Source organism: Malurus melanocephalus, unplaced genomic scaffold (genome assembly GCF_030028575.1).
Source record: "Malurus melanocephalus ecotype Western Australia unplaced genomic scaffold, MMel_1.1 scaffold_98, whole genome shotgun sequence".
Classification (NCBI taxonomy): domain Eukaryota; kingdom Metazoa; phylum Chordata; class Aves; order Passeriformes; family Maluridae; genus Malurus; species Malurus melanocephalus.
The window spans coordinates 2226623-2241337 of NW_026623330.1; the positions used below are offsets into that span (position 1 = coordinate 2226623).

Here is a 14715-nt window from a genome sequence, read left to right on the forward strand (position 1 = left end):
TAAAGTCAAACACAAGGTTTTCTGGTGGCCAAAGACCACTCACTCCTGGAGGGGATTTGAGTCCCTTTCTAAAGGGAGGGGGATCAGGGTCTCTCTCCTGGGGAAGCTTTTGGTCCATTTTGCTTTCTGGACAATGGATATTAATAATGAAGGAGTGGAACAGCCTGAATCTGAACTCAAGGKGTCACTTTTGGTTTCTAGAAAACCCTGAGAAACRCAAAATTCCTGTCATAGCTGTCCTRAAAACACTGAAAGCATGCAAGAGATTTAAAAWTCCTTTAAAGATGGAAACTTAGGCTTTGAGTGAGAATAGGCAATGTATTTTTGTGTTGGAGGGGTTCAAATACAGCTTTGAACAAACACAAGGAGAACAGGAAACGTATTTCAGTGATCCAATCCTTAATCCCATCACAAGTCACCTTTAAAAGGAAATGTGTTTATAATGTGAACTCTGTGAATARTAGAAAACAAACAAAAACAAACGTGCAGCTGGGCTAAAGGGCATTCTTTGAATAAATGTAACACCTGCCTGAAGAAATGGACATGAGTTTACCAAACTTGGTATATTAACAGAAATATTAAAAGTGTTATTCTGAGTTGTTTATTTGAATTAAGGATGATAGCTTGTTTTGGGCAGTAGCAGTTGTGTTTTTTGCCAACTAAAACATCCTACARATTCATTTTCTGAAGAAATGTGGTGGGATGACATCTTTWGTAACACTTRTATCAAATAAAGATGAAAACATTGRGAAACTGAATATAGACTTTTTTCATAGGAGTTCTTCATTAGTGACTTCCCGTTGCTTTCTGAAAGGCATAAATGAATAATTGAAAAGTTATGAAAAGGTCATTGGTATGATTGTTTTTTAATTTCAATTATGTATTTATTCTGCTTTTCTTTTAAAGATGGAAATGAAAATGAGAATAGCAGAAGGTAAATTTCATGAAGAAAARCTGAAATTACAGCAGAAGCACGATGCTGATGTTCAAAAGGTAAGAAGTGTTTGTATTTCTTTCCAAAAACAGTGTATTAAACAATAATAGAGACTATGATTATCATAAATATTTATCAGTTGTTCTTTAGCTCCTTCACAATTGCAATTAATGTTTGTTGGAAATCAAATTGTAGGTAACAGTTGGCATGAACTGAGAGGAATGCAGAATATTTTATGGTAACATAAACTTAGGAAGGGAAAACACTTGCAGAAAGGAGATGAAAATGCAAAGCAATTTGTTTATTTGAACAAGACAGCCGATTTTACCAGCACAACAACTCCTGAGGGAAATCCTAAACTCATGACTTTTCTGTTTGAGAAAAAGAATTTGTWTTTATAGAAGAATGCGAACAAAAAGAATTAATTTTTCATGGACRAAATGCAAGATATAAGAGTAGGAAAATCCACAGATGTGTCATAAATGTTCTTGCTCATCCAGCAGCAGTGCTACTTGTCCTGTTTCTGTTTTGAAACTGCCTTAGGGCCTTGGTTTGTGATGTTGGTCACTAAACAGCTCTTGGTTCATGGTGTTTTCATCAAACAGCCCTTGGTTCACAGTGCTGGTCACCAAACAGCCTTTGATTCATGGTGTTGGTCACCAAATAGCCCTTGATTTGTGGTGTTTTTCACCCAAGAGTTCTTGATTTCTGGTGTTGGCCGCCGAAAAGCCCTTGATTCACGGTGCTGGTTACCAAAGAGCCCTTGGTTCATGGTGTTTTCACCAAACAGCCTTTGATTTGTGGTGTTTTTCACCAAATAGCCCTTGATTTCTGGTATTGGTCACCAAAAAGCCCTTGGTTCATGGTGTTTTCACCAAACAGCCTTTGATTTGTGGTGTTTTTCAGCAGACAGCCCTTGGTTCATGGTGTTGCATTTTGCAGTTAATGTGGTTGTTACTTCTTCCATCACCATGGCACCCGATCTTTGAGCTACACTGGATTTATCTTCATTATATCACAACACACCACTCCTGGGAGGACTAAAACCTATCCCAGATCATTCTGGCTCTTTTAATCCCGTATTTTAAACATGCACTGAGATCCTGTGAGATCCCAGACTGCTCTGGCCGGGCTCCAATCCCAGGAATTCAGCAGGAATCCCGTGCCCAGCGTTGGGATGGCAGTGACCGACCCTGCCGTGAGCTCAGCATCGCTCAGTGCCTCTGCTTTGTTCCTCGAGCCCTGAGTCACAGGCTGGGAGGAAACTGGGTGACACAACCCTGGGACACATCAAAGCCTCCTGGAAGGATGTGGATATTTGGTCAGGTGCGTGTTTGGCTCATCTGTTCTCAAGGCCTYGGAGCAGGAGCGGCGAGCGGAGCTGGGAGCGTAAAGGAAACAGCTTTGTGAGAATAAGAAATAGTTGAAATGCTTTCTCATCCCTTGAGTTGTCGTCCCTTCCTAACTGATGTTCGAATGCTGGCTTTTGAAGTTGTTTAATAACGTTGGATATTTTAGAAAAGGTTAAATAGTGTCGTATTAATCTTTGAAAACACAAAACGTTTATTGCAGATGGGGTAATATTGTTTTAAGATGAAAGCTTCTGTTTGATAAGAGATTTGGGGCACTGTTATAAAATTCCTGCGACTTTAATCTTTATCTTAAACACAAAGTTTAAATTAAAATACTATCTCAAAGTGTGCAAATATTCTAGCTGGTTCTTTCCAAAATCAGCAGAAATATGGGTGTAGTTTCCCTCATACACTTGCTCTATTMCAGTCCATTGTTCCTTGGGATCCATGGGAGGAATTTCAATTGGTGAAGCACAAAAGGCTGTAATGAAGTTCACCAATTTATTTAAATATTTCTTAAATCTGCTGAGAATTTTAGATGCTTTTAAATGCTATTAGGCAACATAAGCACTGAAATCTTTCCTATTTACAGCAGTAGCACCATGAAGCTTCCAAACTCAACAAAAGCATCACTGGGTTTTGCCCAGGTTTAAAAGAAAACAAAAAGTCCCACCTTAAAACATGAAATTCCTTTTTTAATCTGCTTTTGCCTGCATGTGTCTAAACCAGTCCTTTGTTTATGACTTGGCAGTCACAGCTATGAAAATGATTTAGGTTTAATCATTTAGTCCTGCATGACCTGAGCACTTCTTGGAGTTTGTGACAAGACCAGGGTGTGTTATCTTGCACACTGATGGTAGTTTTGACTTTTCTGGACTTTCCCTAAAAATATTCTGCATTTTCCTTGCAGATTTTGGATAGAAAGAATAACGAAATAGATGTGTTGAAAGCCAACTACACACAGAAACAGAAAGAAGCTGAGGAGACGATCAGAAAACTGGAGAAAAAAGGTGATTTTTATCCTCAYGGTTGTTTTTTGTGTGGTGGTGTTGGGCTGCATTCTCTTGTGGCTGTGGGCTTGCRTGTTCCTTCTGCAGACATCCCTTTTTGCATTATTTGTAAATCTTGACTTAATTTTTTCCTTTATATTTTGGGAGTTTTGTCCAGTTGTCTCTGTGTTCCAAGAGGCCTGTGATCTATTACAATGAACACAGGTTTTGTGAGTGTTACCAAAAAAACTTTTTTTGATGCTACTGAAATATTTTGGCCACTTACTTAATTTTTTTTTCAGAATCTCTGGCTCGAAGTTCATTTCTTTATACATTCAGTACATTTTAATCAAACCACAGTGGGTTATTTTTAAGATCATTGCAGCAGGAAATTTCAAACATGAGTAGTCTTGAGTGTGTCACAAGTCCAAAACTCACCCCAAGTGTGGCTTCTGAGCAGTTTTTCTTTGAGAATTCCTTGGAGTCTGCACTATGGACTAAACCACAATGTAAATTAATGCAGAATTTTGGTAATCTATGTGCAAAAAAAAAGGAGAATGTTCCATGTGTGTTGTTTCCTGCTCTGGTGCTTCTCTCTCTCTGGGCTGGTGGTTGCTCTTGGCTGCCACAGGTGGAGTTGGAATCGCCCACACTGTTCCAAAAAATGAATCCTCAGTCATTCCTGAAAACTGAATATGGASTTGCTTTGTTTTCACTAATGATGATGCAATTTAAGCTGGGGAATTTAATTTCCTTGTATATCTTGGGCATTCAACCTTCCCAAGAACCTTTTCTCCTAAAAATGCTTGTGAAATCAGGTAAAAAATAACTATTTTCTTGTGTTTATACAGAATGTTGCTGATGTATATTTACTCCTTCAGGAAGGAAAACTCACTCTGAGATGCTGAGTAAACAAAGTAAAAAATTGAGAAAAAACCTTTTCATATTGTAGTGATACAGGAAGGCAGCACATGAATTAAGTATTTCAGAGCCAAAACCCATCAGGTCAATTGGAAAAATGACATAAACTGATTTTATCTATTGCCAACTTTGAAAAATCCCAAAGGTCTTGAATGATGGTTTATTTTTTTCCATTATTAACAGTTCAGACCCTTGTTCGTGAATCCCAAGTTGTCCGAGAAGCCAAAGAGCAGCAGATTGTGGAGCTGAAGAAGATGTGTGAGCAGAGCAGTGATTCCTTGAACAATGAGTGGGAGAAAAGGGTAAKGAACAGCACTCCCCTCCTTTGACAGACTCCTGCAGKGTTTATCTGGCATAATTCATTTTGTCACTCCAAAAAATAAATACACAGAATATGTTTTAGGGATTTTTTTTCCTTTTTTTTTCCTGCTGATTTTAGTTTTTCCTGGAGTGATCAAGACTGTTTTTGTGGATGCTTTGGCACCCAGCTGCTCACCCTTTTCCTGGGGCTCACCTGGCCTCCTGGCAGGTCTCTGGATGTCTTAGGGAAGTGTTTATTTCTGGTTGACCTGATGTGGAATTTTAATCTGGGTAAACCTGCTGCTACCTGCTGTCGTGGTGATTCCTTTGAACTCTTGGTTTTGTAGTGGGTCATGAATTCTTCATTTTTTTTTTTATTCTTCAATGTATTCTTATTTATTGTTCAACTTGAGACAGCAGCAAGGCAGAGGGAAGAGTGTGTTTATTGTGAGACAGCATCACCTTTGTCCAGATTATTGTCAGGATTTGTGTTGYTTCCTCCTCACAGGAGAAGGAGGGTCACAAAAAGGACAGACCCACCTCCTTTAGKGAATTTTGCTGTGTAATTTCATCCTTTTGCAGCCCTGCCTCTAGAAATGAAGTTAGATTTAATTCTTGCCTTCTTAAAGACAAATCATAATCATAACTCATAAATTGTCCTTTGTGCTCAAGATCTTGATGTTTCAGTGTTGAGTGGTTTTTTGTTTGAGGATTTTTTTCCTCATTGAATCCCAGAATGGTTTGGGYTGGAAGGGACCTTAAAGCCCATCCTGTTCCACCCCAGCCATGGGCAGGGACACCTTCCATACCCCAGCTGGCCTTGGACACTTCCAGAGATCCAGGAGCAGCCACAATATTTTTTTTTTTCCAGAAAAACAATATTTTCAGAGAGGAAATTGGGAATATTTGGCTTTCCAGTAATTCTCTTGCTGTGCTACAATAAAATAACACTCACCAATGCTAGATTTAGATGCCATTTATGATTTTGGGCCTTTTTTTCTGGTGCAGCTCCACGATACTGTGGCTGAGATGGAGATGGAGAAGCTCAACATCCGGAAGAAGCACACAGAAGACATGCAGGAGCTGCTGGAGGAAACCAACGCTCGTCTGCTCAAGATGGAGGAGGAATATTTGCAGCAGACACAGACAACTGTAAGTTTTATTGTAAATATTCATCACAGCAAAGGTCTCTTAAAATATTCAAATTTCACATGGACTGGAAGTGTCCAAGGGCAGGCTGGACAGGGCTTGGAGCAGCCTGGAGTGGTGGAAGGTGTCCCTGCCCATGGCAGGGGTGGAATCAGATGATTTTTAGGGTCTTTTCCAACCTAAATTCTATGATTGGGGCATGCACATTGTTATTTTTGATAGTGCAGTGCAGAGGGCACTGTCCAGCCAGTCCAGCCATGGATTTTATTGGTTGGATTTTATTCCCCAGATAAAAGGAATCAAGTCACATCCCTCCAATCAATGTCACACAGATAAATTTGTGATTAAGGACTGATTCYAATGCCTCACTGCTTTCGATTCCATTTAGCAGAACTGTCTCTGACCATACACAATGGTTTCTATATTGCATCTGTTCTCATAGAAACAGGAATTTTTACTCACCCACCTCCTTTCTGAGCAAGGAAATGCTTCTGTGAGATGAAAGATCACATTAAAAGGATTTTAAAATAAGTATTGATTATTCTAAGTTATTGCATTTCTTTTCTACAATCATTATAACCRTGTAAGCAGGTATAATCTGGATTTTGTGCCTGTTACATAAATGATGCAAAAAGCAAAAATATTAACAAGTCACCTCAAAAAAGCATCCTGTASTTTTCATCAGGATGAGGTATGAGGAAAATTGAATGAGTGAAAAGACAATGTCAAACAAAATTTATTCTTTTATTAATGAATGTTGAATTTAAAAATTAACATTCAGATCATGTCATAGGTAACAGTAAATACAGAGAAAAATGGACACAGTCTGTCAGCAGGATTGAATTTAAGAACCATCAAAACTAGACAGATCTTGCTGAGCAGCTTCTGATTTAATAATTAAACAAGGTAGAGTTCAAGGCAGGGCTTAAGATGAAAGACTAGACTGTCACTGGAAATTAGTTTTCTTTTTTTCTCTCTCTCCTTTCTCTCTCCTGACTTTTTTATTTTTTTCTGTTGGTATTTCAGAGTTTCCTTGTTCAGAGTTTCATGTTGTCAGGAATGCCAGTGCTGTTAGCAAGTGGAATTGGCTGAATAATTTCACTGAGGCCGTGGAGCTGATGGGGAGGGGTCTGTGCCCTGAACAAGGATGAACTTCCTTGAGGGCTGCGGGGCCAGCCAGGAATTATATTCAGTTATATATTAGAAATTATTCTTTCTTGTTATTATTTTAAAAAAACAAAACACACAAACCCCCAGAAAACCCCAAAACAAACAAACAAAAACCCCAACCCCCAAAGCAAACAACCCTCTGCACCCAGAAAACCAAACCCATCCTGAACATCTGGCTTGGAATTGATGGAGAATTTTGCTGTCGTGTGGCTGTGAAGTCTCTAAAGCCACTTGGCAGAGCTCAGGGGGCCTTTCAGGTGACCTTTTCTCTGTGTGAGGTTCTTGCTTTGGTCAGGTTCATGTCACCTCCAGTGACAGGGCAGTGGCTGCACAGGGCAGATATTTGGGGTTTGATTTTGATTTAAAAATGGATGAAATTTCTATTCCACCTCCCTCATCTTGGGGCCTTTGTTAATATAAAAATAACTCTGAAATGCCCATCCTGCAAGGACAGCTGTGCTTTATGGTCTGACCCCACCTCCTGAGGAGTTCTTCCCTCATTTCCCTGCACATTTAGGGTACAATTTAGGGTAGAATGTGAAGTCCTACAGTGGTKTCATGCTACCTGCCTGTCCAAACTCTGCTCCTTTTTTAATTTGTTTATATTAGGAGATGAAACTCAAGGGAAAAGATACAACTTTTGATAGATGCTTGTAGTTTACTGAAAAKAAATTGCTGTAATGAGATGAATGGAAAGTCTAAAATTGCTTTATGTTTATTGTCATCCATTGCAGTTTTCCACTGAAATATTGTCTTCTCTCCCATTTGAACAGATTTGTCATTTAGAAATCAGTTGCATGTGCTGTTTTGCATAWGGGAGAAGTCATTTCACCTTGAGGGGGGATATACCCCCATATTTGGGATATTTATTTATTTTTATTACAACATTTACTGAATTACTGTCGTGATTGCTGACAGCTTTGCCATCTTAACTCTTGTGTCTCCTCATCACCAAAGAACCTCCTTATTCAAATCTACTGAATAACAACAGGGGCATTCTTTCATTTATTTTGGGCTTTTCTCACTGATTTTCTGTCCTTTTAGAACGAGACAGTCCAAAAGCTGGGGGCTCGTGTGCAGCAGCTGACTGTGGAGGCTGAGAACAGTCATTTGCAACGTCAGAAATTATCTCAGGAGAAGAATGAGGTGGAGCAGCGGTACCTGGATGTCTGCTCCCARCTCCAGGAGCTGAGATCAAGGTAACCCAATAAAAACTGCTGCTTCAACTTCTAGGAATATGGAATTTCCAGGAGCAAACATTGGCAGTTTTGTTCCAGGTGTTGCCTTGTTGGCCAGTTTTAATTATRACACRTGGTTTAAGGGATAAAAGGGTTTTACCTTGGTATTTAATGGGATCCTGGGTGCACAACTTGACAGAATGGAAGAAATGCTGGAAAATGCACCCACCATTTGTAACACAAGTTTTATAGACTTCACAAATTCCCCAATAAGAAACTTAACAAATGCAGTAATGTCCCTCTATTCTAAAAAACCCTCCCCTGGATGAGGCTGGAGCTCAGTGTACACAATGTGTTCCAGAAAGGAGGCTTCACCCAAGGTTGGAGTCTCAAATTTGAGACAGCACAGGGCACACTGACCCCTCACTGAGGATGTTTGGACTCTCTGTCCAGCAGAAYYCCTAAACTGAGCTGGRATATYCAGCTACAAGAATTACAGCATGTAGGCAAAGGATAGAAGGGATACATAAAASRTKCAGAAATGTCTAAAARGGTGTATAAAATATATRAAAGGGTATGTAAAATATATGAAGGGGTATATAACATAAATAAAAGGGCGTATAAAAAGGAAAGGCATCACAGGAGCACACTGAATGGCATTTGACATCACAAAAATGTATTAATTGGTGTCAAACTCATTTAGGGTGACGCCAATGATCACCTCCATTATTTCTTAGCAGCTCATGCTGTGACAGGAGCACGTGGCTCTGTGGGATTGATCCCCAGCAGGTAAAACACCAAAATACCAGAGCCATTTCCATATTGTGTTTTGTTCCTCCTTGTAGGTGCAACTCTCTTCAGAGAGACAAGGAGCAGATGACACAGGAGTACAAGGACAACCTTCAGCGACTACAAAGCAAATGTGATGTTGATCGAGATTTTATAAAGCAGGAACAAGCTCAGGTAATGCTGCCAGGCAGGAAAATGTATGGGATTTGTTTTRTAAGTGCTCTCCTCACTGTAAATGTGRTGCTTATRAATAAATCTGCTCAGTWCACCAAGTTACTCATTTAAATAAAWTTGGGGTTTCRTTTTTCRTTCCCAAATTCAACTCCAAAATCACCTGAAGTTGGTTGGTCATTCAGGTGTGCAGTGTCCATAAAAGCTGATTCAGATAAGGCACAATTAATATCYTGATTTTGTTTGTGCTCCTGTAAAAATCCTGGATTCCAGAGGATTTCAACACACTTAAAGACTTCATGTTTTCATAAGCCTCTTCCATGACAGAAAATATTGTTTCCAGAAAAAAACATTCCTGCAGGCCATAGCATAAGTGGGATCTTTGGTGTTTATTTGCTGGAATTCTCTGAACTTTGATGATACTTTGCTCCATTTCATTTATGAATTTTTTTTTCTACCAATTCTTAGTGCCAGCAGATTTTTTATTATCAAGGGTGTTTTTTTGTGCTTTTGTTTCCATTTCTAATCTCACCAGCAGGCCCGAAGTGACGTTTCCACACCTCTAAACTCACACAGGATTTTTCTCCCGAGCTGATAATTTTTCCCAATTTCCAGGCACCTCTGAGAAATAAATTGAAAAATGCCAAAGAGCTAAAATTCCTTTTTCTCTTAATCCCAACAGACTTCAAATGTGATTGCAGAGTTACAGCGGGGCATGACTRTGCTGAAACAACAGTTGCAAGATGCAGAACTTGAAAGGCAACAACAGCTGAGGGTGAGCCCTGACTTTTCTTTCTCAGAAATTAKCAATTCTTTTTACTTTTAAATRTTTAGATAGCCATGCCTAAATGTAYTTATTTATACACCACASTGGCTTTTTCTGGTTTATTAATAGAAATATATAAATTGTCAGCTTACAGTTAAAAGTTGATTTGAAAGAGAGGTAAGAGCAGGATTTTCACAGAATTTTTTGGGCTGTTTTTTTGTAGTTCACGTGTGAAATAAAACAGTTTCAATGTGTATTGGTGGGTTACAAAGCAGCCTGTCAAAGAATGATGAATATCTTTTTTTTTCTCGTAAATTGTAAACATTTAAAAACTTTCAAAATTGTTTTTAATTTTCACTGTTTAATAGTACAGTTCAATATTCTGTCTTCCTGGAGGCATTTAAATTAATCCTCCTATCTCAGAGTAATGAGTTTCACATCTGTATCATGTATCAGTCCTGTTTCAGTTTTGGCATCTACTTTTCCCCCAATGTCTTTCATTTCACAGTTGATGTAGTACAGAATGGCATTTTAATAGCTCAGGAGAACAAGTTGCTGTTTCTCTTTAGAAAACATGAATCATGACTTTTTAGATAGTTGTGTTATTTGCTGCTGGTTGAATTTTTTTGCATGTCGGAGAATTTTTTCGTGATGATGAAAAGTGGATTTTTTATTTTTTTCAAATGTTCKATATAATAGCAAATGTGTGTGTTTGTTTAATGCTCTGATATGGAAGGAAAATGAGATTTGTTGGTTTAAAATCCACATTTCTTCCTCTGCAGGACCATGAATACAAGATTCAGCAGGACAAGCTCCACTGGCAGCGTTTCTATGAGAAACAGGTAATATTTCCAKGAAAATTTACCATCTTATGCACAGCTCCAAATTTATTCTGTACAGGACTTAAAAGTTTACATTTTGAACCCCCAAAATAGTAAATTCAGGRGCCCAAGCACTTCACAAAGTCTGAAAAAAGAATTTGATAAACTCAGGGAAGATTTTAAGGGCACGGATTTCACCTCTGATTTTAGGAACCTGTGATGGAGGCATTCCCAAAGAAGTGGCCTTATTTGTGTTTGTKTMTCTTACATAAACACCCTAAAGAATAATATTAATATCWTAATTARSAATAATAATYSTAAAAATARTYACAATAATCTTTGAAGCCTGTCCTGTTTGTGTGCACTGCTYGTGCTGGCAGCTGATGTTGAAGAGGTCATGAGCTGAATGCAGCTTGGCCTGACCTGTTGCCAGTGTTCCCATTTTCTTCCACCCTCCTTTTTCCCCAGGATATTTCTATTCCATCCCTCTCCACGTGTTCTCTATATATTGTCAACACACATTGTTTTTACATCAGAAACTTGAAGTGAAAAATGTAATTTTCATCAGAAACACTTCATCTTAAAGTGCTTTGCAAATGCTGCCTGCTCTTTCAGGCTCAAAACATCAATAGGCTTCAAATTAAACTTCAATTTTAGTGACATTGTATGTGCAACTCATGTGCAGCCAGAGGGTGCCTCAGATGCCTGTTTAATTGAAAGGATGTGTTACTCCAACATGTCATTTCCAAATGTGGCAAATTTATAACAGAAAAGAATGGATTGTGATTTGAGCTACTTGTCACTTGGTAATAGCACTTGTGACATGAATTGCAGCGAGGTTTTGGTTTGGGTTTGTCCCTTCTGMTGACTTGAGGTCAAAACACTTCTCTGTTCTGGGATCTGACTCGGTTTAAACCTAGCTTACATTTGTCTTTTTAGGCAAGTTGTGGGTTTTGTGAGTGTTGGACTCRAGAAAAATCAAGGCTGGAATAACTTGCAGGCCAAAAGAAAAAATCTGTTGGCACAATTTGGCTGAGGTTTGAGGATCTTTTGGGAAAAAGCTCCTTAGCATGGGCTGAGAGTGTGTCAGGGAGCCCAGGGAGGGAGGCTGGAATTCTGCATCAATAAACGAGGAAGCAGAGCCTTTCTTTTTATGGATAATTTGACAGCAGTTTGTTCATAAATTCTGGTGTAACTGTTTCCAAAACCAAATCTTTGAGAAAAGCCGGGAAGAAAAATACCTGTGAATAATCTATGGATATAAATCCATAAACCAAGATGGATTGGCCCATAAAATACTCAAACAAGTAAAGGAATCGTGAGGTCTCTGGTGCAATCTGTTCACTGGAAAACCTCACCATTATCTAATCATCTTTATGAGTCTGCAGTGGCTGTTGCCTCTGAGGACACTTTAAACATCAAACAAATCCTGGTAGTGACCTGAAATGTCACTGCTTGATGAAATGTGCTTATCTGCTGGATCAGGAACCAGTTAGGCTAAATGGCTTTACAAGCCAAGGAAGCACCTGCTTTTTATAAATAATCTGCTTGTTTTCCAAACATTCACTCAGCRTCAGGAGAGTGACAGATTGTCCCTGAGACCATTCCCCAGGCACCTGTGAGATGGATGGAATTGGAGCAGCTTTGGCAATTCTTGATTCTCTAATAGGCAGCTCATGGATTTGGAGGCTTTTGGCAACCCCAAAACTGGAGTGAGCACCTCCACCACAATCCCTGAATTTGCTTCTTCATTTATTCATTCAATTCATTTTCATTTCAATTTCCATTCAGCATTCTGTACACCCAGTAAAACACATTTTTCTTGATTGTGGTGTCTTAGCAGCCTGGAGCATTACAAATGACTGGAGGTGAATAAAGGATTTCCTGTATGTCCCATCCCCTTGTTGTTCCTTGAGCAGTTCTAAAGCAATAAACTCTTGTATTAAACCCAAACTCTCCTGACTTAACCTGCCCTTGGCAACAAAAATCACAAAAACTCATGGTTTGGACAGTGCCTGGGAGGCTGCCAAATTCAAAGATTATTGTAACTATTTTTAGGATTATTATTGCTAATTGTTATATTAACATTATTCTTTAGGGTGTTTATGTAAGATATTTATACTTGATAATTTTAATTGTAAGAACTGATCAAAAGTGATTCACTTTGGATGGCCACAGATTGGYGAGTAGGAGCTGTGCATCCTAGAGAATAAATGTCATTATTCTGTACTTACCTAAAGAAAATCCAATTCCTTTTTTCTGTAATAACTGATACTTCTTTACTCTAGAGAATAATATTCGTTTTGAGAAGGAAAACAGTTCATTGGCTACATTCTCATACTTAATCTTYCTGCTAATCTCTACTTTTACATAATTTTTGAAATCTACGGATGGTTATCTCCATCAGCAGAAAAGGAATATTTAAATAAATCATTTTTAGATTTTAAAATAACATTGATAATTTAACTCAGGCACTGTTTTGGCTAAAATATACGATATTTTCTTCCTTAAATGGCAGATTCAGGTCATTCAGGATGATCTGGATAAAGAAAGAGAAGAGTCTCAGACAAAAATTCGCCAGCTGGAGCAGGCTCTGAAGTAAGTGAATATGGAATAATTGTTGAACTATCCCTGGTATTTTTAAATATTTATTTATATTTATTTATTTATATTTATTTATGAAATCAACCTGTGCTTTATCTCATCTAACTGCCCTCTTATAGCTTTTTTCCCATTTTACAGCTGTACCCTCTGGATTCTGATCAGCCAGAAAAATTAAAAAACTAAAGTGAGAACYAACTCACCCAAATTTGTTGACAGCAAAAATAGAATAAAATAGAATTGAGGTTAATAATGTTAGCTGGTCTTGCTCTCCCAGATAAATAGGCCCAGGTTAAATTCAGAATGGATTCAYAGGAACCAAATAACCTAAAGACTTGTTGCTTTGGGCTCTTCTAGGAAAAGGAATAACTTTGAAAGATGAATTTATTGAAAATATATTTCAATTTAATAGATGATGTTTCTGACTTTATGTTTTGTTTTTAATATCCACACATTGCAGCCATAATGTGGATTTGTCCTCTAATACAGTGTTTTTTGTGTTAATACTTGTTCATCACAGGATCTAAGGCAGGGAGGAGTGGTCTGTAGCAAAACGCTTTCGTTAATTATCTTGGAACAGATTTTTTACTGACTTTTGTGCATGAAAAGCTCCTCAGGATGCTCCAAGTTTGATTTTTCTGAGCAGGGGAGTGGTTTATAGATGCACGTAGGACAAGATCAACTCTTGCTATGCTCCTTCCATTTCTGATTACTTAAAGAGTTATTTCCGTGTTTTAATCCAGTTTAACTTTAAAGCTGTGGATGTAATTTCTGGAGAAAACAGATTATTGTGAAACAAACCAGAAGTTATTTGCTAAAAGTATTTAGTTTAATATCACATCATACCTTATCAAGGCTGGGAGGGGTGAGTAAAAATCCTTTTATTCCATAAAAGTGACAGGGCTGAAGTCTGTATTCCTTTATTTCTGTAATCTTGGAGGGTTTTGGCATAAATAGAGACTATCTCAGATCACTGCAGACATTCATAAAAACTCCAGCTTTTAATCTTTACATTCTTTACACTGACTATTATTTATAATTTTGGCGAGATTGAATTATTATCAGCTGCACTTAATCTTTTAGCATTTTACCATCTGATTTGTTGATAATGGAGTTGCATTCATTTTCTTCCACATCTTTCAAATAAAGTCTCAGTTTGCACTTTGTGAAGTTAATAAAATCAGCCTGGCTGAAGCTCTCCTGACAGGATCTGTGGGTGCTGGGGATTTGGAAATTCAGCAGCTGAGGAGCTCTGGCAGAGAGATGGGGACACCCTTAGTTATTTCAGATATTTCCTGGTTGTCTTTAGGCTCAGGTTTAGGTGGAGTTGGGGTGAGGATTTGGAAGATTCAGGTTTTAAGAGCCTGAATTGCTCATGATGCTCCAGGGCCCACGAATTAAGATGATTTTGGTAGAAGTTAGTTCCAACCTTTTGCTTCCTGTGAGTGAATCCTGTGGCAAAACTGGGTTTGGATCAGCTCCTGGGATTGAAGATCCCTGGGGGAAAAACCATCTGCTGTTTCCCCTACAGCCAGTGCTCAATCCCAATTCCTGTATGGCTTTCAGTGATCAAT

The 14715-nt window shown here is 38.4% G+C and overlaps 1 protein-coding gene across 1 annotated transcript in view; it reads left to right on the top strand.

The window, feature by feature from the left end:
* CEP112 (centrosomal protein 112) overlaps positions 1-14715 on the top strand; it is a gene marked incomplete at its 3' end in the record, with an annotated part of 109928 nt that overhangs the window by 26390 nt on the left and 68823 nt on the right. Inside the window, exons 9-17 of the mRNA XM_057368807.1 lie at positions 907-993; positions 3197-3296; positions 4380-4498; positions 5505-5648; positions 7860-8014; positions 8839-8956; positions 9636-9728; positions 10502-10561; positions 13059-13138. Of these exons, the coding sequence (XP_057224790.1) occupies positions 907-993; positions 3197-3296; positions 4380-4498; positions 5505-5648; positions 7860-8014; positions 8839-8956; positions 9636-9728; positions 10502-10561; positions 13059-13138 (956 nt within the window). The remainder of the gene's footprint in view (positions 1-906; positions 994-3196; positions 3297-4379; positions 4499-5504; positions 5649-7859; positions 8015-8838; positions 8957-9635; positions 9729-10501; positions 10562-13058; positions 13139-14715) is intronic.